At 37.9% G+C, this 27028-nt stretch overlaps 1 protein-coding gene across 2 annotated transcripts in view; it reads left to right on the top strand.

The window, feature by feature from the left end:
- AMMECR1 (AMMECR nuclear protein 1) overlaps window positions 1-27028 on the top strand; it is a 105101-nt gene that overhangs the window by 49882 nt on the left and 28191 nt on the right. The window contains exon 3 of one of the 2 annotated variants that reach the window (XM_050901513.1): window positions 12832-12942. The exons of the other annotated variant lie outside the window; for it this stretch is intronic. Within the exon in view, the coding sequence (XP_050757470.1) occupies window positions 12832-12942 (111 nt within the window). The remainder of the gene's footprint in view (window positions 1-12831; window positions 12943-27028) is intronic. 2 annotated transcript variants of the gene reach the window in all.

The following is a 27028-nucleotide window of genomic DNA, read 5'->3' as shown; positions in this document are numbered from 1 at the left end:
TCTTCTGGGGTATGAGAAAGGTAGGAATAGCCAGGGAGAAAATACCAGCTTTGCTTTAATAGTTTTTGTGAATAGATTTTGTTAAGAAATCAATAGTTTCAGTGTATAATCTGAAGTTAGTTTGGGTTGATAAAACAAGTATAATGTATGACTAATAATAAAGGTGTTGGGAAGCAAAATTATATTTCTTGGAAATATTTAAATATGCCCCATAGAAAGTCATAATCAGGTGACTGCAGACTCTGAAGTAGTAACGTTAATAATTTGTAATGACACTGAATTGATTTATTAACTTCATAAAGTCTGATTTTTCTGCTCTGGTTCATAATTGTGCAATTGGGGAAAGACAATTTGCTTAAGTAGGTCAGCATAAATGTGAACGGTTTTATAATGTAAATATACATATTGTTATATAATTTTATTAAATGTTACAAATTATGGTGTCTTAATAACCTAGACTACATTGACACTTGTTCTTGGTTGCTTTTGACATTAAAGTGAAAGTTTATCTGGAGGTACAGTCCTTACTCTGGATGCGTTTAATAAGCATGTGTACCATCTTGAAAGATTAAGCATTATTTTGATAAGAGGACTTAAGTCTTCCTGTTTGCATTCCAAAATTAAAAATCCACTTTCTCATAACTTTTTACTGAGTTTTTGGGAACATGCTGAATGCTCCAGAGGTTTTAATCAAAATGAGGGTTCCAGAATTTATGAAAGCAAATAGTGACCCATTTAAGGAGAAAGGGCTCGACCCTCACTGATTTGTAATGGGCATGTGGAATGCAATAACTTGAGTATTACTTTATTTCTTCTTCCTCCTTTTCAAAAGCTGGTCACAAAGGGAGATAGATTAAATATGAAAAAGATGGAGGGAGGACAGAAATGGAAAAGGAGATGGAAGGGGAGGGGGAGGGGAAACAAAGGATAAAAATACATGAAATACAGAAATGAGCACAATGGGTAGAAGAATGAATTTTGAAGCATAACGAATTCAGAGCCTGATGGAGACAGGAGTACACACTTAAGCTGTCAGTTCCCAAATAAACAATTGTTTTTTAAATTTGTATATGCCAATGGTATTTGGCATTGAGGGTACATGAGTGCCCTACTACTTCCCGTAAGGAGTTGTGTGGAGCTGGGCTTCTGTGGCTTCTCCATCCCTGCTGTTCTGATGCTGGGCTGCCGAGAAGGCTGGAATCCCATGGGTTGGAGGGCTCCCTGGCTTGGCAAGAGATGGGAACTGGCGAGTCCAAACTCACACCTGCTTTTCATCACCTTTACCTTGAGCAGTATCAACAGCGCCTGTTACTGCTGTATTTCTGTAGTGTTCGTTGAATAAATTGTGATTTTTTTTTTTTTTTTTTTTTTTTTTGGTCATTTATTCCCATTCTGTAATACCTTGTCACATCTCAAATTGTATGAGGCTGGTAATGCTGATCAGAGGGGTGTTACGTGGTTATGGCTTTGTTACAGAACAGTGCACAGCTCAGCAATTCCTGATCTAGTGCTTAATAAGAGCTGGAATCAACTAGGCTAAGTGCAGAGCCATCCTATCTGCTTTCACACGTATGGCGCTGTACTGCTCAGATAAGCATGCTTGCCTGGAAGTAGCTGAGGGATGTCTGTCTTCAAGCTGCATTGCTCTCTCTAGACCTGTACTGAGAGACGTGTAGGTACCTGTAATGGAAAGAATATGTATAAAACAATGAGCCTTTTAAAAAAAGCAAAGCTGATTATTTATTGTCTTTAGTGATTTCTGGTGTTGAAATAGGGATATTTGGTTGGTTGGTTGGTTTTGAGGAGCATGTTCGTATGTTTACCTTGCTAGTCAGGACTGGGATAGGATTAGCAGAAGTTTTCAAGATAGAAGGCTAAACTGACTAGTCAGAGGTAAATATGGAAGAGCAGGGGATCATGGTGTGCATGGTCACAGAAAGTACTGTGATGATACCCTGGTGAGGAGCCGTGGCATCACAATTGCTGTGTTTTAAAGAGGATGTAACCCCTTGTCCCATTCTGGTAGTTCATTTTTACGTCGTTAGTTTTTATTGTTTAAGACTAGCAGACTCGTTCTACTGCACATTCAGAGGAAGATGAAAAAACTCTTCTCTTTGCCCACTGTTCCTTCACTTCCACAGTCTTCTGGAGGAGCAATGAATTTTCCATTTTACTTTTCCTTGCTTTTTTCTTCCTCATGTCTACTCTCAAATCATGTCCTCCACTCCCTCTTCTGTGTACGTGACGGCTTCATGCCACTGTTTTTCATCATTGCAAAGCGTATTTTAAATTTGAAATGACTAATGGTTTCCCTGTTGCATGCGTGATTCTGACAAGAAATAGTAAACATTAAGGCTGTGTTAACACTGTTGTTGCTAAGATTGGCGGCCAAGGTGCTGGAATAACCTTGTGATACTGCATTGGCTAATCCTTGGGTCATACTTGGAAAGCTGTCTCCACAGCTGTATGGGCTAGAAATGTTTTTAAGGTTTGATTTTTTTTTTTTAAAGTTTTGGGTTTTTTTAATTAAAAAAAATTTTCTTAATTAAAAAATATAGCCATGCCTATACCCTTTCTGGCCCAACTGCATAGGATCTGTATTGGATCCTCACTTAAACTTGATCTTAATGTCTTGGAAGTACGAATGGCTTTAGTGGGTAAAGTACAGTCCTAGGGATTGATGTTCTGAAGGTAATTCTAGATGACTTAATTTAACTTAATGATTTAGCAGCTCTCCGGATGTATAAATCTCATACCTGCTGATTGACATATAAAACATCTTGATGATCTTGGAGTTTGTGGTGGACAAGAACTGCAGTTGGAACATTGTTGAAGCATTGTAATTTGAAGCAGTATGAGCTGCTTAACCGGTATGTCCTCTTGGTTAGTGTACACATACTCAGCTGCGTGTCTGTGCAGACACCATGACAAATCAGTCCCTCATACAAACTCAATTTATACCCAGTTGAGGTTGTCATTATGGGAATTTGGGGAAGAAACATTCCATTTTAGAGGCAAATTCAGGTGTGTCACACTAAAACAAGATATATAGACTTAAAGATGCAGCAGTAACCCTGAGCAGTGAAGCGAGTAATTCGATGACCTGTAAGGAGGGTGCCATCCAGAGGAATTTCTAGGTGCCCTGTGACCTGTGGTGCTGCAGACTAAGTACTCTGACATTGCCACCTTTACCGCTCTGAGGAGTATCTATGGAGGATGTTATGATTTTGAAGGTTGTTTCTTGAAAGTGCAGTTATGTCATGCTGCAAGTCCTTATGTTCAGTTTCAAACACACTTGTGGGCTGGCAACATTAAAAACTGTCCTGAGTATAGAGGTGGGTAAAACAGGTTTTGTCCTGAGCTGTGATTTTTCTGCTTGTGTAGAATGTAACTTTTACTGTTGATTTTGTTTCTCTGAGGAACTGTAAATATTCAAATCTTTTTTTAGCAATTCTAAATAAGCCTACATAACCAACTTGTGATTTCTGAGTAGTTCTGGATTTTGTTAAATGTAAATATTTATTTTAGCAAAGTGAACAGCAAACTTAGGAACATATGTCATAGAAACTCAATTTGTTTCATGAAGTTGATGGATTGTCTTCTGAGAGTTGGAGGGAGAAGGTGCAAAAGAACGACTTTGTAAATACAGAGTAGTGGCTGACTGAGCGTCCAATCTGGGCATACCTAAAAGTCATTGTCATCCCCTTATAAATTGCTACTTTTACCTTCTCTTTTCTGGAATGCTGCCCATATTGCCTCAGCTCGTCCAATATAGTATACAAGAACAGCAACACTGGTCCTGCAGCTGAATGAACAGCCACATCATGTGGCTGTATTTGTGAATTTATGTCCATTTGTTAAATGAATTTTAATACATAGAATGCAATCTTAACTAAGGTGTCGTAGGTTCACTCAAAATGACCTACCCATAAGGAGTCCTCTTATTTTTAACCCTGATTATGCTGTTATTTAAACTCGATTTTCTTAAAATAGTAGCTGCTTCTGACCTTCCTTAAGATTAGCTGCTTAGATAAGCAGAACTTGCTAACAAATTCACACCTAGCAGCTCAGGTTTTGATTGTGAGGCTGATGTCTCTAGGGCATGTAATGATTTCAGGAAAACCACGAAATATACTAAGTCTGTTACATGGGTAAAGAAAGAAATCTCTAAATGTTTGTTTCTGAAATACAGTAGTTGGAAGAGTTGCTCATTTGATCATTTAGTCCTGAGAATGACTGAAAGAATATGCTGTGCCCTCAGAAGTACTTAGTAACTTTTTCAGTAATTATATAGTATTTTAAATTAAAAAAATTGCAGATCTTGCTTCCAGCTTCTGAAGCCAGTAGATTGTGGTGATTGTCTTCCGATCATCATGTATTGGCAGTAATGAACCTTCTTCACTGACTAAATGTGTTGAAGGAGTAATGCAATATAGACTGTTTTTAAGAATCTCAGCAACAAGGAAGAACGTTATCACAGAATATATTTCCTCCTGTTCAGGGAAATCTATGGTTTTTTTTAGACGTGCTCCAGTCTTTATGAATTTTGCTAGATGAAGTCATTATCCTAGTAATTTGAGGGCTTTTTGTGTATATATGTGTAATTGGACACAGGCAGGGTAATGGATTTCAGACACTACTCAGTAGCTAATTCTTTTTCCGATTGTGTAAAAGTAGTCAAGCAAGTAGTGCTTTTTTAACTCATGTCAAAATATGTGTTAAGTGGCACTGTAGTGGAAAAACTAGCTTTTTGTTTGCATGTAGCCCCAAGAGGCTCTTTATATTGGCTTTCAGAATAGGAAAAATATCATCCATGGGCTTCTCTAAATTTTCACTTCAGAGCCCACTTTAGATAAGTTGCTGAAGAAACTGGCTTCTATTCTTGATTCCTAAAGGGCTTACGCACTCAAGTAAATGTTGAATAGCACCTTGAACCTCGCTGAAGCTACTCAGTCTTACATTCTTTGAAGCAATAAATAAATTAATGTTTTCTGATCTTTAGAATATAGTTAATGTTACATATCTCTTTCTCTACTCAATTCTGTAATACTGCTACATGGAAGGAAACATACAGAAGTGTAAGATTAATGTGGTTTTTTCTCAGATTTTTTTTTCGATCCTGGAGGTTTGTAATTGTCTCTCCCACAATTTAACAAATAGTTTCATGTGTGAATTGTCCCTTTGTTCTCTTACATTGCATCATACAAAATCAGAAAAGGACTCTGCAGTAAACATCAGGAGGCCTTTTGGTCTCTTCTCTTGTTAAAAGGTGGAATCAAATATATTTTCAGTATTCCTGACAGTGGCCTTTTGGAGGCCTTTGAGGATACACTGATGATGGCAGCTGTACATCCTCCCAGACAGTCAGTCCCAGCATTCATGTTTCTTACCATTAGGATTTTTTAAACTGAACATTTTACAGTTTGGGTTTCTTAGCATCTTCTGTTGCCAGATGTTCCCCTAAGTCTCCAAGTTAAGTAGCTGGCCAACAATTTCCTTATCTTTCTCTTTCTTCTCATAAATGATAGTTGTTTTTCCTTTATACTCATTAATTTTCATATGTCATTTTGCAAATTGATTGTCTTCATTGTGCCTGGTTTTCTGCCTTTCTTTTCAATAACCTGATTTATTTCCAATTTCTCCAAGTGGATCTATTACTGTGATGGTTGGTCTTTTTTGCACCTGTGCCCACTTCCTTCGAGGAAATTTCCTTTCCTGTGAGGAGCTACTGACTTTTTCTTCCTTTTCTTGCTTCTCTTGTCTTCCAGAAAATCTTATGTAGTAATTGTCTACATTTATCAAATTCTGTCTTTATAAATTTGGGGTGGGGGTGGAGGGGGTGTTGCCATTCTCCCTTATTCCCCTTTGCAGGTTCATGAACTCTTGTCTTGACTTGTGTCTTACCAGATTTTTTCTGGAATATATCTGGTAAGCTAAAATGTCCTCACACCACGTTGTGTGCTTTTATGACTGTTGCAGAAAGACAGTCACCAGATTTTGTTGTTGTTGTTGACCAGCTCCATAATATCATCCATCAAGCTTTCCCTTTCATCACAAACTAGATACTTTCAACGTTTCTGCCCCCCTCCTGTGCCTCGGAGCGTATCTTCAGATGCCCTTGATAAAGCTATCGGTGTACATGTTCCTGCCTCCTTCATTACTAAGCTGTATTCTCTTATGTTGAGGAACGTGAATTAGCTCACTGAATTGTGACATCTGGAAATGCCACAGCCTGGAGTATAACAAAGTTGGGAGTGCATCAGTTAGCAGGGAGGCTGCTTTCTGTGATTCTGAATAAGGCTGGCATTGCTTGTGCGAGGGATCGCAGCATACTGTTCTAACGATAAACTTTAATTTCTCTTTCTCCAGATGCTTCTAGTTTGAAACAGTATTACGTGAGGGTTTAGTATTATTTGAAGATGCAGCGTGATCCCAAATAAGATAGAGTAAGCTTTATGTTAAAAAATATGAATGTTAAAATTTTTAGAATTTAGGAACAATAGCTTGTTCACTTGTGTAAAACGAAAAAGGAAACACTGCCATTGCAACTTTGCTTGTTTAGAGTACTTTCTGGGCATGTTGTAACTTGGAAATCCTCAGAGCTGAAGTGGAAACACTCTGGTCTTACAAAGGGATGAGTGTGCTGACTTTTCAAAGTGTCTGATCCTATAGCCCTGGGTGTCAAGTAACATTAGAGCTGTAGAGACTTTCTTCCCTTCTCTGGTTATAAAAGATGGTAGGATAAATAACTATAATTAAAATGTCTGTCTAAATATCGTTTTACCTCTCAGTTCATCGAGTTTAATCCTTTTCACATCAGTCTTACAAGTTTTTTTATTACTTGGAAATAAACACCAAAAAAGTGACACCAAAAAAGTTCTCATTCATCTTCTATAAAAGTAGAGAAATACTCTTGATCTGTTACCCTTCCTTTCCCCCTTTCTTCCCACCTTCCTCCCCTTTCTTTTCCTCCCTATCCATAACAAGGAAGAGAAACTTTTCATACTGCTTCTGATGGTACCAGAAAAAGACCAATGTATTCACACTTCTTGCCTTTCCCCCCACACCTCAACTTAAAGAATCCCTTCACTTTTTAATGAAATGTACTGGTAAATAAAAGGCAGCTTGTATCCAGTGCTGCTTTATATTAAAAGAATATTTTTAACAGTGCTTTCTACATGATGTCAGCGTAAGTTATTGGCGTGCTGACTCTTACTGTGATAGCTGACTGATTACTAAAATAGCTTGCACACTTTTGCTTTCAGTCTAAATATTTTCAGTAACATATAGCTAGCAGGTCAATAATTGGTTTAGGTGATTTTGATTGTAAAACATAAATAAGAAATATGCTTAGGGCATTGGTAAGCATGGTGTGTAAGAGACTATTTTGATACTTTCTTTCAATGTTTATATAGGTTCATTCCTTGTGACCTTTGTGTGAAGTGCTCCAGTTCTCCAGAAGTTGTACCAGATGAATGCTCAAGTAAAGTACAAGACTGTCCTAGTTTCTTCATTAATGAAAATAGTGTAATAGTAGCTGAAGTGACACATGGGGCAGCACTGTGATCGGGTGACCTCTGCTCCTGTGCTTCATCCACACGTTTTCTGGCTAGCCTTTAAGGTTAGTGTTTAGGGTGTTGGATACATGCATATATTTCAGTAGTCTGTCAAGAAGACAGACTATGTATGTATGCCCCTTTTGATGACAGCAATTGTATATAAGGAAGCAGTATTGGTTTATACTCTTACTGTGTTGCAACTGTCTCTTTAATTCAGTTTTGCAACTGAAAGTAGGGAAAAACAATATATATGATCAGCTGGTTTTCATGGAGTAGTGCCTGACAACCTCTATAGCAAATAACTGAAACAGTTGCCTGCTATTTAGATTAGAGCTGGGCAAGACTTTTCAATAAATAGTAAATTAGGCAATGACTGGATGGAATATTTATAGTCTTCAGGTCGCTTGTGAATTTGCTGTGGCACCTGTAAATAGTTTTGGATGGAAATATTTTTTCAGTGTCTGGCTTACAAACAAGAAATCACAAAATATAGACCCTTATGAAAGAAGAGTGATTAAGATATTTACAGATGCTTCTAAGGGTCTGGATTTGGTCCCTTCTTCTGGTTCTGTACAGTTGGAAACATCTTCCACCAACTTTCAGCTACTGAGTATTCAGGGTGCTCTGCATCACTCCTGTTGTTAACGCTGTCAGCAGGATATGTCAGAGGTTCCTGGCACCACGATGAGAAGCTGGATAACCCATCAGACAAGTAAATTTTCAAGTCTCTTGGTTCAGGAGGGCTCACTCCCAAGCTTGGAGCTGTTTTGTTTTTTAATAAGATGCTTCACCGTAAATTGAGTAAGAGAACTACTTGAAGCAGATTGTTAGAGCCCTCCCAGGGAAGCGCAATGTCTGGCTTGGTGAATGTTTTTTTTAAAAAACAAACAACGACAACCCCCTCCCCCCCAGCTCTCATGCTAGATGAAGAGGGAGCCAGAGTCAGAAAGGTGAGCGCACTCCACCCCAATATGCTCTCCCACTCTTGTGGGATATGTGGGTTCAAACTTCTTTAGGCAAAAAGAAGACTCAGATCTCCAGCGTGTGATGCATGTCCTTGCTATACGTCATTGGATGAAAGGAACTCCTAGCATCACATCTGCCACGTCTTCTGCTTTTTAGTGAAGATTTTCTCTTCTGTTGTTCTCTTCTGTTTTCTTTCAAGTGCCTGGAGGTGCATATTTTCATTTTAGGTCTTACAATGCGTTGCTCAAAAAAACCCTCCTTCTTATTCTAAGAAAAACAGATAACAGATGAAAATAAGGATTTATTTCAAGTTGAAAATGTACGTATTTACTTAGCTGTTCTTGACATCGATATCTGTGGAGTTTGGCACTTAGCCTCAGATTTGCAGTTATGTTAGATGGCAAGTTTATTTGTGAGTTACTGGCTTTAAAACACAGGAAAAGCATTGCAGGCTTGGAGAAAATAGGCAAGCAGCTGAAACCAAGGTTGCCAATAAAAAGCAAAACATCATCACTAGAAAGAAACAAATTCTTTTCTGTGCATAGCTTGCCTAGGTTCTATGAGCAGGTTTTCTGTTGTCTTTGTTTAGTGTAAGACTAGAAATGGTCTGTAAAGTTTTGAATGACAGACTTGGACTTTATATTAGGCTGTGAGAATTAATCCTAAAATGTAGCAGTCAGTGTTTCTAGTTCAGAGATGGAAGCATTAATGCAGCTGCGAGACCCTCCTCTGTAATTCTGCATACAGTTCTGGACACTGATGTTCAAGAAAGCAAATTTAAACTGGAAAAAGGTGTAGTAGAGAGCTGTGATGGTCAGAATGGAAAGATCCCCTTTGAGAGGAAACTGAATGAACACAACCCATTTAGCTCAGCAAAGTGAAGTCTGAAGAGGCATACAAATTCTTTCTATAAATACTTTGGGGAATAATAACCGGGAAGGGAAAAGAACTATTTAAACTAAAGGACAATGTTGGCACAAGAATAGCTAGGTACAAGCTGACTGGGAAAACATTTTGGCAGGAAATCGGAATGTTTCCAGAGGTTCTGAACTTCAGTGAGGTTTTGAGGCAACCTTCTGATTTTTCACTTTGGGGGTTTTGTCCCCATTATTTCTATTAATTTTTGAGATGGAGAATGTGGATCATTTATGAACAGAATTATATAATATAATTGTTCCTTATGATAGCAGGAGCCCTGAAGGTCCCTTTCAGCCTTATTTCTTGAATCTTAAGAGTTAGAATCCTCTTGGGTCACTGACTGCTCTGAACCTTTGGTCCATATTACACTTTGAAGACATCTGTGATGGTAATTAAGAAAAGTAATTCTGTTCAGTAGGCTTCTATCTTCTGTGTAGACATGTTGATACCTTTAGTGGCTCCTGGGGAACAGGGAGGCAAGTGTGGGGGAATACAGAAGTTGAAAGATTGGAAAAACATCTTTAGTCAGATTTTGTGATGTATAGCATGTATGGCTACCAGTGGTGGTTCATTTACCCAATGGATAGAGGTTTAAATTTAGTCCGAACAGTATGTTTATACTACTACTACTACCATTAGTACAAAAATACATCTGTATAACCTTTACTTGTTCTGTTGGTACTCATTGGCAAGGACCTTCAAAGCATATGCAAATGTTTCAGTAATGTATTTGACATTCAGTGATGGTCTCCGGATGTTTTCTTCTATTGTCCTTTTAAAGTAGCAGTAACGATGCATCCTAGAAGGAATTCCGTTTTGACAAGAAAGTAAATGCGTATATGTTTCCCTGAATTATAGCCCTCCACTAAGTGTATTACAGCTAATAAATCTCATAATCCAAAGACAAAGGTCAAGAGAATAATCCTAAAGTCCAATTTGAATCTTATTCAGGCTTGTTTCTGTGCAAGGGGAGAGAGTGTCTTCAGTGCCATTGCGATCTAATAATTTTGTTGATACCATTTAGGGGAACTGGGATACCTTTCTTGAAAATGCTAGTGAAATGCCACTTGTTGATCTGAGTGGAGAATAGTGTAATAACCTGCATTCTACTAAATGTTAGGTAATAGTCCCTTCTGGCTTTATGCTCTTCAGTTTTTATCAAACAACCTTAAAAAAAAAAAAAAAGGAAATCCTAAAAGAAAGATATGACTTCAGCTTCCTCTTCTATTCATCATTATAGAAAGAAGGGAACTTGTCCAGTTTAATCAAATAAGGAGGAAGTTGCTTTACCAGCAGGCGATAACAGCAGGTTTTGGAAAGGACTGGATGCTGCTGCATTGGTGCTGTAGAGGTTGAGGCATATCCTTTTCTGCCATCACATGGTGAATATCTTGTGCCACACCAGACAAAGCAAATGGGATGGAAGGAGTAAAGGAATATAGGCTATTCCTTGAGAGTCCAAAACCACACACATACCTATGTATATACCCCCAGTACAGTTACATCCATCTCTGTTACACTCTGCAGTGATTCATGCAGTTGTGCAGTGACTGATCTGCTCATATAATAAAGCTGTTAGCCTTAGTATATTTTAAGACTCTCAGCATAGCTAGAAAGGGAGATGTTTCCATTTCACAAAACACAGAGTAACTCGCAGATTGTATTTTTACGGATCCTGCAGATGAGGAGTCAGACAAGACATAGTTACCAAAGCCTGTCTTGCAGTGCTGCGTTGTTAATCTTACAGTGCACTGTTGTAAATCTGCTCATTATTTGCAGCTGATAGTAGTAACAGAAGATGATTCTTATTTTTTTAATGCAGCCAACTTGACTTTTTGTGAATTTTTGACTGTATCTATGCTTCTGGATCTGCTCCCCTCCTTAAAGGCACATATGGTAATTCTGTTTGCTTTGTAATCTCCTGCTTCTCAGAAGCTAGTCTGAGGTAGGTTACCTCATGTTAGACTTCTTGATCTTCATAGCAATGGCTATGGACTGTGTAGTAAGAACACTGTATAGGCAACAGCTATAAAGAAAACCAAGATGAATTCAGCACGATGGTTTGTACAGGTGTATAATGCTGAAGAGCAGTGCCTGATCAAATAGCTTTGGAGAGAAATCAGTTGTGCGTCCTTAAGCGTGCGCGGGGTGGTCGCAGGTGCTCTAAATGTCAGAGATGCACCTTGCTTCTGTCAGCTTTAGTGCAGCGTGGCTGTAGTCGTCACATCAAGAATGATATGCATTTACGCCTGAATGGCCTATGACTTCCCACAAAAATTAACACCAGATTTACTTCAGGATGTAAGGGGCAGGTGCTCCGCAGTTGGGGGGGGGTTGCTTGTTCTGCAGAAATGTGAACCTATTTGTGATCAAGAATACTCTGTGTCAAGCTGGTTAACTGAAATGGCTTTTTTTAACTTTTTTTTTAAGCCTAATAGTAAGGGGGAAAATGCACTCTTGTTTGTGTAGTCCACTTTGATTTGTCTCCTTGCTGGAAAAAGAGTAACTTTTATATGCTTTTCTTCTCTATACATCCCTGTTCATCTCAGGATTAGAAATCTTTGTTAGAGTTGAGAGGACTGGGTAGCAGGAGCCATGTGCACTCCCTTGGCAGATTCAAGTTTGTGTAGTTTTCTGTTGCTTGCGTGTTGATGCAATGCTCTAGAACTGCAAGGAAAACTTTGGTCCCCAAAAGTTGTATGGTTTGTCTCGTTCTTGTTAACTTAGTGTATAGATTGGTACAAAGTTGTTTGATAGTGGAAGTATTTCTTTGTAACTGTTACACTCATATAATTGAGACGTGTTCAACTTCCTAGACATTTTACTCCACTCCTGGTCATTTTTGAGATTCTTAAATACTAACTTGGGATTCATGGAGAAAATATCCTTCCTCAGGCAGTTCTTTAAGTTTGGAGAGTGTTCCTAAATTTTCTTGTCTTCCAAGGATTTCTGATATTTTCTTGCCAGCAGTGTTAAGGACCATAGTGTTTGTGTTCAGGTGGAGGGGTGGCTAGTGTGACAGGGGTATTTTTCCCTTCTGTAAAGGGTTCTTTATGTACAGATGTCTAAGGCGAGGCCTTTCCCATTCACAGGAGAAGGCTAATGGGTAACAGTGAGGGACACTGAGCATATCATATCTGTTACCAAGCAGTTTCATTCTGTCCATTAACTATTCCAGTAATCTTGTTTTCTATTGTATCCCATGAGCAACGTTTCTAGAACAGTCAAAAGATTTGCAAAGGACATTTCTAAATACTATGGCCTGCTCAGATACAGTTATTTTAGAGATTTGGCCCCCCATTGCCCGAAGTGGAAGGGCACTGTTGCTGAAATTTCACACCGTCAATATTGCTTCTGTGATCATGTCTTTTTTTCTCCCCTAAAACAGCCCACTGTTTGTAACGTGGAAGATTGGTCGAGATAAACGATTGCGTGGATGCATAGGTACTTTTTCCGCCATGAACCTGCATTCAGGACTCAGGGAGTACACACTTACTAGGTAAGATTTTGTTTTCTGTAGCCTTGACTTACGTATTTAAATAGTCTGCTGAGGAGATGATAGGTGCGCTTTGGTTTGTTTTGGGTTTTTTGGCTGTGTCACTCTACTGATCAATGAAAACTTGTATCTCCTTTTGATGCTAAGTGTATTGCCTGGTTATTTGACTACTGGTGTCATGAGGCTATGGTTTCAGTTAAAAACCGTAACTTGAGCCTTTTTTCTTTTTATTGGTCTGGAAAACGACTCTCCAGTAGCTTATTGTAACAGACTATTATAGTATTTTTTCCAGTGTTCAGACAAATTTTAACCTTAATAGTTAATGTCAGGGCAGAAGACCAGAAAGTCAGATTTGGGGATTATCCTATTCACGCTTCTAAAACAGCAGGTATTCTCACCTCTTCTCCATCAGGTGCTTCCAATCAGCTGCAGTTAATTTAATGCTACAAATTTCCATTACATGTTACTCTTCAGATACATCCCAGCCCCTGAGTGGGAAGCTTCTGGATGAGGGAGGTAAGTGATAATAATCCTTCACTCCCTGGCAGCATAATCCTTCATTTTTTGATCTACACCTAAATTCATTCACCTTAATATTGTTCCATTTCCTTTGCATAGAGTGAAAACTAATAAGTTTATCACTAGAGCTAGTAGCAAGCTTTCTACTTGTTTTTTCTAAGAGTTTTCTTAAGTTTATTTTCTAAAGAATCAATGGAATTTTGTTCCACTCAGTTACAATAGACTGTTTATAGTGCTTTAAAATAGAAACTACATTCTGGCATGTGTAGACGTCTAAAATTGTCATCACTTAAAATTAATTTGTGCCTCCGGATCACTTTAGATTTGAGGCTTTCCTCCATTACGGGATCTTCCTCTTTGCTGTTAAAATGCCTTGTCAGTCCTAGTGTTCAGTAATATTAAAATGGGACATGTTCTTTCTTACATGTCTTCCTAGTTTGTTGCAAGCTGAAGTTCATTTCATGCTTCTCTGCTCAGCTTGCAGAAATCAACTGCTCATCTACTGGAGTCCTTACAAACTTCTGAAAGACCTAGTTACCTTTATTGTGTTGGGTTTATTTATTATGTGGTCTGGAATGTTTCTGGTTGTGTCCTTTAAAACCTCGGCAATCAAAATGGTCAATGAGAAGAAGCTTATAATAAAATTCAAAGCAATTTCTCTGTTGAAGGTTAAAAGCCTTAAAATCTTAACCATTAGTGAGGCAGACTGGAGGAAAAACAACTTGCCCCCTGCACTGGAGAGTGTTTCATTTAAGTGTACACTTTACAGTGCCTGATCGAGAACAATGAGCTTGTGCAGAAAATTACCCCCTAAGACTAGGAAGAAGGTGATAGCCAAAAAAGTAGTCTTTGTTGCTCATGGATTTTTCCGTTCTCACAAATCAAATAGGGCTGTACTTTTGCATACCTTTAAAAATGCTTATAAGATTCTTGTCACTGCATTCTAACTCTGAAAGCTGAAGTCAAAATGTATGAAAAGTGATGCAAATTAAAGGGAACTGAAATATTTTCAGTGAAGTATTTAAACAATGGCCACATGCTGTGGAAGTTTATACTAGGCTATTCAGAGGATAGATAGTTCAGTAACTTTCAAGATGAGAGAAATGAAACTATATACCAACCTATTTTTCAAAGATCTGTGTGACATCATCAGTTGTTTTAAAATAAAATATTATATTTAGTGGCATATTGGATTTTGTTACCTTTTATGGAGAACCTTTTTCATGTCTATGGCACCAAAAATGTTTCCTGTTGTTTTAAAAAAAAAAAAAAAAAAAAACAAAAACCACAACAAACTTCAGACGTGACCACTGCAATGTAAAGTTCATATCTGAATGTACGAAAAAGGTGGTTCCCTTCTATCAATCATTATTTAAAAAAAAAAAAGAGGGTTACCTGTGATCAGTTTCCTTCATGGTGTTAAGTCTTTTCAACTACAGAGCTTCCAGAGGAGAGCATTTGAGGAATAACAGAAGCACCTTTGAAACAGCTATGAACTTTCAGAGTTTGGAGCTCCGCAGGCCTCCCTAGGAGGGATCAGAAACTAGGACATTACAGCTTGATCCAGCAGAATGTGGGCACTAGGCTCTTGCAGAAGATATGACAATTCCTGAAAGAGGAAAAAAAAACCCAAACTTCTTCAGGGAAGGCAAAAATTAATCAACAGAGTAGGTAGAATGAGAATGGACTCTCCACTTCAGAAAGTGGAACTTGACCAAAATTTTCAGTTGACGATACAGACAGATATTCTTCTGACTTTATTTTACTTTGACACTGGGAGGCACGTTTCTTCAGTTATTCTGAAGATACAGTGTGGATAAACAGAACCAGGTTGTTTGTCTAGTTCATTCTTACCTTCTTCAGCGCCTTCTGTGGAATTGTGGCCCAACTTGCAGTGAGTAAAATGGTACAGAAGAACAGCTGTTCTTAAATGCCCTGGTGCTTAGCGATCAAATATCCTTAATTTCCTTCACACATGAGTTTATTACAAATATGCTGAGTAGTGCTGAGGATCACAATAAATCAAATTTTCCTTAATTCTAGTAGTGATCTCTAGTTGTATATTGTATACAACGTTTGGCATTTACATCTCTATCTGCGTACAATACTGTACTTTCTTTGAAATAGCATAGTGATAGTTCATCTAGGAATCTGAAGTGAACAATTTCTTTCTTGGGACACCCACACTTCCCCACTTAAAAAAACCACCTTTTTGGGGTCTACAAACAAAAATGGTGATGATGTGTGACCAAGTGAGTTTCTCTTCCCCATTTTGAGCTCTGTAGGTTGTTATGCTGGTATTGCCAGTATGTTCTAAACAGGAAATTTATGTAGAATGATTCATCATTAATTGGATGCATCTGCCTAAGTCGTGAGGAGGGATGAGAATACCCATAGTTAAAAATGCTAGTACTGTATTCCTAATAAAATCTACATGTTAGAATTCAATTTTCTCTGCAGTTATATCAGTGAAACTCAGGGGAAAGGAAGTGTATTATTAAAAACTTCTGCAGAACTTTATGAGAAGATAGATCCAGATTTTGTGATTTTTATATAATTTTACTAGGAGGTTACTTGGATAAAAATCTAACCTTGTCCAAAATGTTTTGCAGTATCGAATATTGTATATTAGGATGTAAGAAGTTATCATGGGCAAAACAGTCCTTTAGATTGAATGTGTTAATTGAACATCCCACCTGAATGCATAAAAATAAACCAATCAAGATTATGAAAAATACCTTGTGTTTTACAGCTCCTTCAAGAAAGTACACTGAACTTGGAAGCAGGTTACCACAGAATTTCATAACAGGTTGATAAATTACTTTTTCATGTATTCTGTTCAGCAGTAAGACTTAGGTTTTGGCATTGAAGTTTTTGAATTCCTGCTCTCTTACACTTGAGACACTGAATGAGATGGTTACATTTATTCATTTTAGTTTAGTTTTTCTACCTGTTTCATGTAATTTGAAGTCATATTTTATGCCTAGTGGATATAACAAGTATAGGTGTATAAATTAAGTTTTAACTCTGCATTGGTTTATCCTGTCAAGGCTAGAATATGTATCTGGGGAGGGAAATAGTAGAGAAGATGCAGATAAAGGGAGATGTTATATGACAGAGCCTTCTGTCATAGAAGAAAGCAGTGAAGAAAAATTGGAGGACTCCAAGCCTTAAGTGGATTAGCATAATGGCTGAAAACTGAATTTAAATTGAAAAATAATATGTAACCCACCCTCCTTAACTAGCATAGGCCTGTCTCTACTGACTATATGATGTAATCAGTCTTTTTGTTGTGTGTTCTACTTACCACTCCACCTGAGAGAAATATGACTGCTGTCAGACATTCAGCCTAGATGTGGTTGATCAAGAAAAGAAAACAAAGAGGGAAGCTTGGGATGAGAAGCACAAGATTGAAGGAAATGAAACCTGCAACCCAACTTTCTCAAAACTGAGTTCGGGTATAGATTCCATATGAGGATTTGGCTACCAGTGGCATCAACTACTGCTCTATATTTGTCAGCAATTTCAAGAGTCTTAGTTCTTGTTGCTGCCATATTGTCTGCCTGCTCTCTGAAAAATGTTGACCCTTTCCTCCTGTTCCACACAGTAAAGTTAACCGTCCAACTGCAAGACTACAGTATGGCAAACTTATTTAAGGGGTAAAATTGAAAAATATTGAATGACTGATCACATTAATATTGATGTTGGCCTTATTTACTAAAGACTAGAGGCAAGTATTTGTGCAGACAGGGCGGCTTCCCTCTTGTGTCTAGCTGAGGTTACTACTCTGTTTAATTCCTGTTTTGTTTTACTAATCATAGAATTGTTCAACCTTCCCTGTTATCAGTCCGTACAACTCGGTGCTCACTTCCCAAAGCCTTTACTATCAGGCAGTGTTGCTGTGGGTGTAGATAGTCATTGCCATTGATCCCGGGCAAAGCATACTCGTGTATCTGACTGCAATTTTTGAACTGCAGAGTTGTGGGAATTATATATGTTTTTGACATTTGTTGTGACCTTCACTGTTCACAGAAGTCATAGTCTGAATTAATTCCTGCAAATAGCATTTCGTGTAGTATTTCAGAGCACATTGTTGCTTCTGTGTTGCCCACTGATAATACTTTGCAGGCTGTCTTATTTTGTGGCTTTGATTTATAGCAGACCACTGCTGAAAGTCAGCTTTTTTAATTCTATTACTACTCTGCGTCTGGTGGCCACCAATGAAAAATGCCTGATAATTGTGAGATGAAGCTTACACTATCACATTCAAAATTAAACTCTGCAGAGAGCAATGTAGACTCTTGGCAGCCTCAACTCACCAGTGTTACGCTATTCTTGTATGTTTAATGTCATCTTTAAAGCCAGGAAGCATCATGTTGCTTCCTTTTCATTTGTATGTTTCTGTGAAAAGCAGGCGTCTGCTGGTTGCCTCTGAGTTTTCAAGGTCATCTTATTGAGGCAGAGAGCACAGATTTTGCCCCTACTAAAGGATGACCAGCACCAGAGGGAGGATCTCAAGGTGAGAATAGGTGCTTAGGGAGATCTGTGTCTAGTTGAGTGGACGGACAACCAGTGTGTCCCACTGAGCATGTGAGAAGGCAGTGGCAACAGCCATCTGGAACGTGTAACTTGTAACTCCCACTTACCCCTCATGACCCCAGTTAGTTGTTAAGTTTTTAGTGGGGGTTAAACTTATAAAATCCACTAAGCTTTAATAATAAAAGTGCTGTACATGCTGTCAAAGCCTTTTGAGCCAGTAAGACTGGAGGCAGCTGGGGCTCCTCAGGCGGTCACAGTACATGTCTTTCACTTATGGCATCATATCCCTTTGCTGAGTGACAAGGTTCTGTCCTAGAGAATCTGCAGTTAGGAGTGATTTCAGCGCATCCTGTGTTCCTGGGGAGGTAGGAAGTGGGGTACCAAACGGACACTTAAAACGCTGTACTGAGTGTTTTTTCCCTCAGCCCGGGGTGGGGTCTCTCTGGCCCTAAGGAAGGTTCAAGGATGCTGAAGAAGTTGCAGGACTGCTTCTCTGCTAGTTTGTACCGTGGGCCCCATTGAAAGACTGGTAAGTGAGGATGATGCCATGACATGGACATCTTCCAGTGACCAGTATAAATCAGATCCTGCTCGTCGTGTAGTCAGCAGCAGAGAGAGTGGTTTAAGTGATTCTCATCACTTTGTAGCAATTTCCAGTCACTAAAACTCCTTAGCGAAAGAAAAAGGCGTCTCAGCCAAAGCCATGTTTGAAAGAGATTTGGAAATACCTTGTAGCGTTATTGCTCTGAAGGGAGGAAGGAGTAGCTGTTTCAGAGAAGGTGGGAACGGACCCGAGGAAACAACAGGCCATATCAAGGCAATAGATGAATTTAAACCAATTTTTACTAAACTGACTTTTAAAACATATTCTGTCATGACTCAGATAAAGTGCAAGGGCTAAAGATATGGCATCTTTAAGGTCTTTTGTTGTGTGGCCACACGATTTGTGACCTGCCTGAGCTGCCAAAATACAGAATAGTTGAGATGCTCCTGTTCTATTTGGTGTTTTTACTCTTCTGTAAATTCTAGGTCCACTGTCTCTGTCTGCTGGCCTGTGTTGCACCTGATTTACCTTTGTGTATAAATCATTTGCAAAGGTAGCTGTAATTTTTTGCTTCTGCTAACAGGCTTAAATGTGTTCTGTTTTTTTGTATTCAACAGTTGTCGTATCTGGGCCACATGCTGTTTCTCTCCCCCCGAACAAAGTGCAGTGCAGGAAAGGGGGGTGGGGGTGTGGCAGGGGGGAATTCTATTGCAAATGAGTGCATTTCAATTAAAATCAGTAATAGAGAGTGGAAGTATTGAAAGTGATTTCTGTCAAGCACAGTTAGACATCATATTTAGTAGAAAATGCATCCTTTAAGTCTCTCAAATTGGTGAGTAAAAGCAATTTAATCCAGTTGTTCTAGTTTATAAGTGAGATGGGATGTATAGAGACGTGTAATCTCTTTTGTTGGGCTGATACAGTCACATAAAATTAGATAAGCTTTTAGCATACAAGCCTTTATATAAGTTGTTAGGAAAACCTTTTTTAAGAAGGCCAGTTAATCCTAAATGCAATAGAAGCCTGTTCAAGTTTTGATTTTTTTTTTAATTATTACTTTATTTTTATTTTGGTTGGTCCTTTAATTTACATTTCTGTTCCCCTCTCCTGATTATCTTTTGAAGTTATAACTTTACATGTGAGATGTACAGGGTTTCCATTGGTGTTCTGGACATTTAATTATAGTGTTAGTAAAGATAAGGTACATCGTGTTAACGTTAATATTTTATTATAATCTTTATAGGAATTGCAGCTGACTTAATAGAATTGTATTAAACACTTAAGTCAGAACTGGGCCAAAGTACATTAAAACAGTTCAGCAGTAAACTTTTTTTTATGAATTAGAAAAATTGTAAAATTTTTCAAAAAGTTTTACAAATTAGAAGATATACAGATATGTATATATTTATGGTGGTGTTGACCTCCAGAGGTATCATTAATAATCTTAGAGCCCCCTTTTTGTTTTCCAAAATGCTTCTGGTAAAATATAAAATTAAAGTATTAGCACCTTAATTTTTAGATGATGACTGATTACCTTTAATGAAACTAAGGCAAAATTATTTTAACATATAGATATTTTGTACAGGCTGATATGTTTTGCTTGCCATGTCATCTGTGTAGATATGAGAATTTACTGAAACTTGGAGCTGTTCATATTTCTAAATGTCGTTTAAGCCAAAAAAAGCTTGTTGCTGAACTATTGTAGACGTTAATTTTACAAACACCACCACTTTAATTTGGGTAAATCCTCGGATCTGTTATAGTAGAATATAATTGTTCAGTAGTAAAATGGATTGTGATGTAAACTCACAGTACCAGAAACTCTAAATGAAGTACACAAATATGAATTTATTGAGCCAGGCTTAGTTACTCTGTGAGTCAGTTCAGTAAGTAGGTCTGTAATGATTTTGTGCACACAGTGCCAGGTTGTTATTTCAGGGAGTATTTGCTTAACAGACCTGTCTGCTGCCTTTTCTGAAAGGGCAACGCTAAATACTATACTGGCTCTAGAAGTGGGGAAAAAAACCAAACTTTTGCTTTAATGGTGAGTTAAATGCTTGTCCTTATTTCATTATGAAATGAAAATAAAATAATGTTGTTAAGGAGGGAGAAGGAAGGAGCATGCCCTAGTGAATATATGTTTCTTGCACATTATGTGTGTTGGGGATGTAGTAATTCTGCCTTAATTTTTTTTTCCTTTCTTTAAAAAAAAAAAAATAGATACCGGTTTTGTAATTGTTGGTCTGTTTTTCTGAGAAAAACCTTACTAGACCCTTGGACCTAAAGGTGGATGACAGTCTGTTTCCTTAGCAACACTTCCTGAAAGAAAGCAAAGGAAAACACTACAAATGGAAGGACAGTCCTTAGGTTATTATCTTTAGGAAAGGAGGAGCGCATCACGATGCCCTACTAAAGCTTTTTAAATAGATCCAGAATTATCAAATATTGATAACCATTTTACCATTTTGCTGGGAAAACTGAATCATAGAATATGAATTCTTTGGCACAGGTGAATGCATTACTGTGTTTGGTGTAATAAACTTACTCTGTGAATTGACTGTTTATGAAAGGTAACTGGAAATCTAGGAAAAATGGAATTTTAGAATTAAAAATTATTACAAAATTGCTATAGCTGTATAAAGTGGCTCAATGAAATTTGGAGGGGGTTTTGCTGAGACTGTCATAAATCTAAGGTCTCAGCAGTAGAATTTGTTGTAACTAAGGAAACTGTCCAGAATTAAAATACTGATTTCATCATCTTATTTTAAAAAACATGCATTAAAAATTGGGAACTTCAAAAATACACTTCTCATAAAATGCATGCTTTGAAAAAGCCATGATCAAGCAAAATAACTTGTATTAGTTGATATAATTTGTGGTATTTTGAATGAATGAGATTCCTGAAATTGGATTGAATGTGGATGAGTAACTGGGGACATCCAGCAGTTACTCAGACTTTCCAGATGGGTTTCAGGGAGGAGCCATGTCATTTGTGACTCGAATCTTTCCCACGATACTCTTGCATTTCATGTTCTTCCCACACAGTCTCCTTCTATTATGCTAAGAGAACGGTGCACACCCTGTAAATTCAAAGACAGAGTTCTAGTTGAGTGAAACACTAGTTTGGTTGAAAGTCAGATTTATATTTGTCTTTGAATATTACTTGACGTAAGTATTTGGGAGGACAGGTGGAGTCAGGGGAACTATCTGCCCTGGTTTTCCTAGCAAAGCTTTGTTGCCATAACACTTTCCTTTTCCATTACTAGCATGGATAGTTGGTACCTCATGGCTTTTGGTCAACTTTTTCATCTTTTTGTATGACTCTCTTAAAGGGAACATCTTCAAAAGATTTCCTAAAAATCTTTTAGAATGGAATTTGCTTTCATTTGAGTCTTTTGGTGACTTGTTGATTTCTTAAGCACTACAAAGACGGACTGGGTTATGGGCCAGTGCTGAAGAATACAAGATAGGACTGTGTGCTCACACAGGAGAGACACACGTAGATGAAGACGTAGATGTGTCCCAGAGCACTTGCGTTTTAAAGAAAGGTTTTGCATATTTGGAAACTCTTAGGTAGAACAGAATGGAAGAAGTTGGCATAGAAGTTACCTGCTTCTGGGCAAGTTTCTCTCTCTGGCTGTTCTCAGCTTAGCAGGAGATGTTTATTTTTAATACAGAGTAAGGGACATTTCCCACAACTTTCTTGCTAAGGTGGGCGTGGGGGGGTGGTGGTGGAGAAGACTTCCCACTGCACATACTGGCCAGTGCTTCTATGTGCTAAATATGAGAAGGATGTTAACATCATTTGTCCCTCACTTCCTAAGATGCTGGAAATTGAGGTGCAGCAGTGGTATATTAGATACCTTGCCCTGCAGAAGTAAACTGAAAGGCTTCGTTTGGCTCAAGGAGCTAATTTTTGGTGAAATCTACTGTTTTAATACAAGTTATCAGGGTTTAAGTGAGGTCAAAGGAAAAAGAATTGTCTCATGCTTATAAGCTGTTAAAATCTTTAAACTCTGCAGCTTTGTGTGGGAGGCACTGTGGGAAAGGAGTCTCAAAGTTTTCAGTCTGTCAGCACCTCCTCCATTTAGGTGTTTTCTGATGCTTCCTTTTAAGACTGTATAAAGAAGAAATAGCATGGACTGGGTGCGGGGGACCAGGCTCCAAAAGCCCTTGTTATCTCTGTTCACTTTAACACAAAGATGTTGAAGCTTTTGAAATTGGATTTACCATTTTCCATAGACCAGAGTAATGAGAATTAAAATGCTCTTGTAAACTGCGGCAGAATTTTCTGGTATTTTTAAATAGTACCAACAGATACCTGTCTCTCAAAATCATTCCTGTTGACACCAGGAAGAGAGAAGTTGTGTCCTTTACAGAGCTGCACAGGTGAGATGGTAGAAAAGCTCTTGGAATAAATAGCGTATCCACCTCTGGTGGGACATAAGCAGCCATATAGAATGCTGAAGAATGTCTGAAGACATCTAAGCCTAAACACACTTCAGATTCTGAGGTAGTCCAAAAGTCTTACAGGCCCCAGCACTTTGTACTATTTCAACTCGTATCATGTACGTATTTGTGAGCATGTGATCTCGGCGCAGGGGGGACGGGAGAAAGTTGACCTGTCTTGAATTTCATCATTTACAAATGACTGAAGTTTTACTATTCATTTGATGCATTGTAGGAGGGAATATATATTTACCTGAAAATAACAGTTATTTTTTTCTAACATTATTTTAAAATATAATGTTAGGGACAAAAGCACTCCAGGTTTGTCTCTTCCCTTTGAATTGCTGATGCACTTTTCAAATTCTGCCATTTTCAACTGTACTCCAGTATCCAGTGATATATATACTCCATACAAGTGTATATTGGTGATAGCCTTTATTTTAGAAACAGAAATTGAACGTCCTTTGATTTCTTAGCTATGTACATGACAATGTATTGATACAGTTTACAAAGCATCTAATGCTGTGAAAGTATGTAAATAATCAGTTTCTTAGAAATATTTGATGTAGATCCAAAAAATATTTCTAACCTCAGAGATTCCTACTTTTATGTGAATTTTCAAAACTTTAATTAAAACTTTTCTAGATATAGTTGTAATTCACACACAGACAATAGCTTTTTGACCATAGTGGAGAATAGCTTTTTTTGGCCATCAATACCAATGTCAGTAGGACTGATAGCACTCAATTCTTAAGGCAAGGATATCGGGGAGGGGAGGAGAGGAACGGTGACATGCACCTGTGTTTTAAATACAATACGCGGGCTACAAAGTCTGTCAGCTCACATGCTTGAATTTAGATTTGCTGTTCCAATGCAATGGTACAATCTTTTTTTCTTGGTGCAGATCACTTGTAATAAAGGGTCAATAGTCAGGCAAGCAGTCTCTCAGGCTGGAGAAGTACAGTATATAAATAACTCCCAGAAGAACTTAGGGAACTTGTACAGATGTTGAGGAGTGTTCTGATGAGCCTGAGCACAGCTCTTGGGAACTTCCCCATCTGTCATAAACTGCAACCCCAGCTTCGCTGAAAAGGGCCTTTATGATAATGGCAATTACTAATGGTTGTGTAAGTCAGTATATGAAATCAAGTATATCAAACTTTTACCAGCCAGGAAATGTGACTTTGTTGAAGTGAATAATGTTACGCCTTTTTACTGAATTTTTCCGGTGAGTAGATTTCATTTAGTTTTAATTTGGTTTGTTTTGTCAGGGGAAAAGAAGGAAAGCTTTTGGTTTTTTGAACAGTACAACTTCTTGATACTTCTAGTTCAAGTAATTTTAATGACTTGTACTTCTATAATACCACAAACTGAAATAGGTCCCAAGCTACCTGTAACATGCAATTAATTCGCCACTTTAGATATCAGCCTAATTGCCAGTAACGTTTTCAGTGTTTTATTCATAAACAAAAGCCAGATTAGAAATACATTCACACTGGTACATTCAAACAATATTTCTCAGTTTAGAAGACTATTCATTTTTTCTCTATGAGAAAAGTTGCTAAAGTGAATGATTTAGAATAAAAATATATTTAGTATGTTATAAAAAGTTTAAGTAATTCTTTTTCTTCAAATACTGGCTTATATCCCGTTCAACTGAAGTGTCAGTGTAAAGCCAAAAATGTTTAAAGCCAAAATATAATCTGACTCAACTGTATGAAGGTTGAAAGAGATTTCAATGTCTGCATTTAAAAAAAAAAAAAAAATTTCTGTGTGCATATATATATTTTTAACAGCTCCGGTTCTTATGAAAGACAATTAAAAGAACTATTTCTGTTATCGCTAGGCCAGTTACTTCCAGATGCTATTGTTAAAGCCCCACAGATAGCATGTTGGTTTTGCCATGAAGAAAAAGTGCTTGTTATATATACGAACACAAAGAAGGGAAAGGGGAAATGTAATTTTAAAATAGCTGAAAGGTCATTGCAACCTCAGCCCTCTGACAGGGCATCACCGCTTTTCACCAGAAATATTTTTACATGTTCTGTCAAGAAATTGATGCTTGGTTTTGTTTCTGTTCCCAGAAGCTTCTACACAATTTGCAAGCTGGTTAGATGGCCCTTTCTCATCTGTGCTGAGGATGCATTCTGCAGTTTGCTCACTTAGCTACAGAGAGGCTTTTTTTCCTTTGACCTAGACTGCTAATCCCTCATTGCAAAGAGCAGCAGCTGTGCTTTGTCTGTGGAGGTCTCTGCACTGCATGCAGCCTCATTTGTTAGAGCAACCCCCTCTTTGTGTGTTCTGCTTTTTCAATTACTGAAAGGGTGACTTTCGGTTTTCTTGCTCAGAAAACCCTCTTCAGGTTTGTGGAAGTCTACAATGCATGAAATTCCTCCCAATGTAGGTTTCCAAGAGCTGTTACGTACAATTTCACAAAACTGTGTGTTTGACTAAAGCGTTCCTGACGTTCAGGAGGTGAAACATTTCTGAGTTGCTTTTTAGAAAGGTGATGGAAACCAATTTCTGTTTAAATATTAAACACTTTAGATAGATGTGTTGAATTGTAGCTCTAATGGATATAATTAGGAATAAACCAATTTTTTGTGTGTGTCCACATTGTATCCTTATTTAACGTTGAATAATCAGGCTTCAGTTGCTCTTGGTCTAATTCCCGCAGTTAAACATATGTAGCAATGTAAGATGTTAGTGGTAGTTGAAAGCTAAGCTAACACAAGAAGAGAACAGATAGTCATTTGCTGGTTTAGGCTTTACTGTGATGAATGGCAAAACTCCTACTGCCTTCAAAGGGAGAAGAATTTGGCCTCTCTCTAAGATGATATGATGTAAAATATTTAATTAGTAAGCACAAATTTCACATTTCAGTTAATCTCATAGTCAGACATTCGTGTTTATACTTTCATGTTTTGTAATAATCTTTATTCTGTAGCTGAGCAGGCTTTTCAAAAATGTATAATGCTGTTAAATGCATTCCTTGAACACTTAAGTTATAGTTTTTGAGGCTATAGACAGATGTAGCCTAACCTGAACCTTTTGCCTCTTCTTCATTTCAGAACTTCCTTTTCATTCCACTTCAGCTGTTTTTATTTGCTACTCAAAACCTGTTTTAGAGTGGGAAAACACATACAGAGTAACAGCTGGCAGACTTGGAACTGAATGTACTGTTTAGCTGAGCTTGCAAAGGTTCTGTTGCTTGGGCATCTTGACTTTAGAGTGGTTTGTGAATGCCCCATCCAGTCACTTCTGTAAGCTGAGTAAGTTGCAGGTGGCATTGAATGTGCCACCCAAAGTAGCCAGAATTGTGACAGAAAACTAGAAGGAATACAGGGATGAAATGGTGACCTGCTCTCATGAGAGAGAGAGAAGTGGCAGAGTTGCTAAAAGGAGAATAAGAAGGTGGCTTACAGACAACTTATTTGTATGTGGAAGAAGATCAAGGGAAGGAAATGCAGGAAGCAAAGCTTCCAGCTGTATAGAATGTGTTTATGTATCTAAAACATAGTCTATTTTTAAATTGGTGCTTTGTAGAGGTATTGAACAATCATAGCTTCGTCTGTTAATGAGATTCATGTATGAAGTAAAAACCTACACACGCACAAAATTAACAAAAAAAAAAAATGTTGAGAAGCCTTGTCTGTTGCCTTAAATAAGAAATTAAGTTTTGTCCTGATGCAGCAATTCTCATGTCTGCATTGTAGGATGGCTTTGTGATAGCAGGAGTGTGTCTAGAAACCAAAATTCTCATGAAATAAGGAGTGGCTATTTCTTTCCCTGAGGTCTTGTTACATACGACATGCCACAAGGGATTCTTCTTGTGCCTGTCTTTTTTACTATATTTATAAAAACACTGAGAATTAGTAAGACGCCATGAGCTCATATACCAACCTTTACACTGACAGCACTCAGATTTGCATCTCTTTGCCGATGTACTCGCAGTATGTGTAAGAGATTGCACTTAGATAAAAAGCAGCTGGTTTAAACATAATCCAAGTTGAGTTGTGATAGTGATGAAACGCATCT

The sequence above is a fragment of the Gymnogyps californianus genome, chromosome 9 (genome assembly GCF_018139145.2).
Source record: "Gymnogyps californianus isolate 813 chromosome 9, ASM1813914v2, whole genome shotgun sequence".
Classification (NCBI taxonomy): domain Eukaryota; kingdom Metazoa; phylum Chordata; class Aves; order Accipitriformes; family Cathartidae; genus Gymnogyps; species Gymnogyps californianus.
Note: the sequence above shows the minus strand (reverse complement) of the source record. Positions and strands in the feature narration are given on the sequence as shown.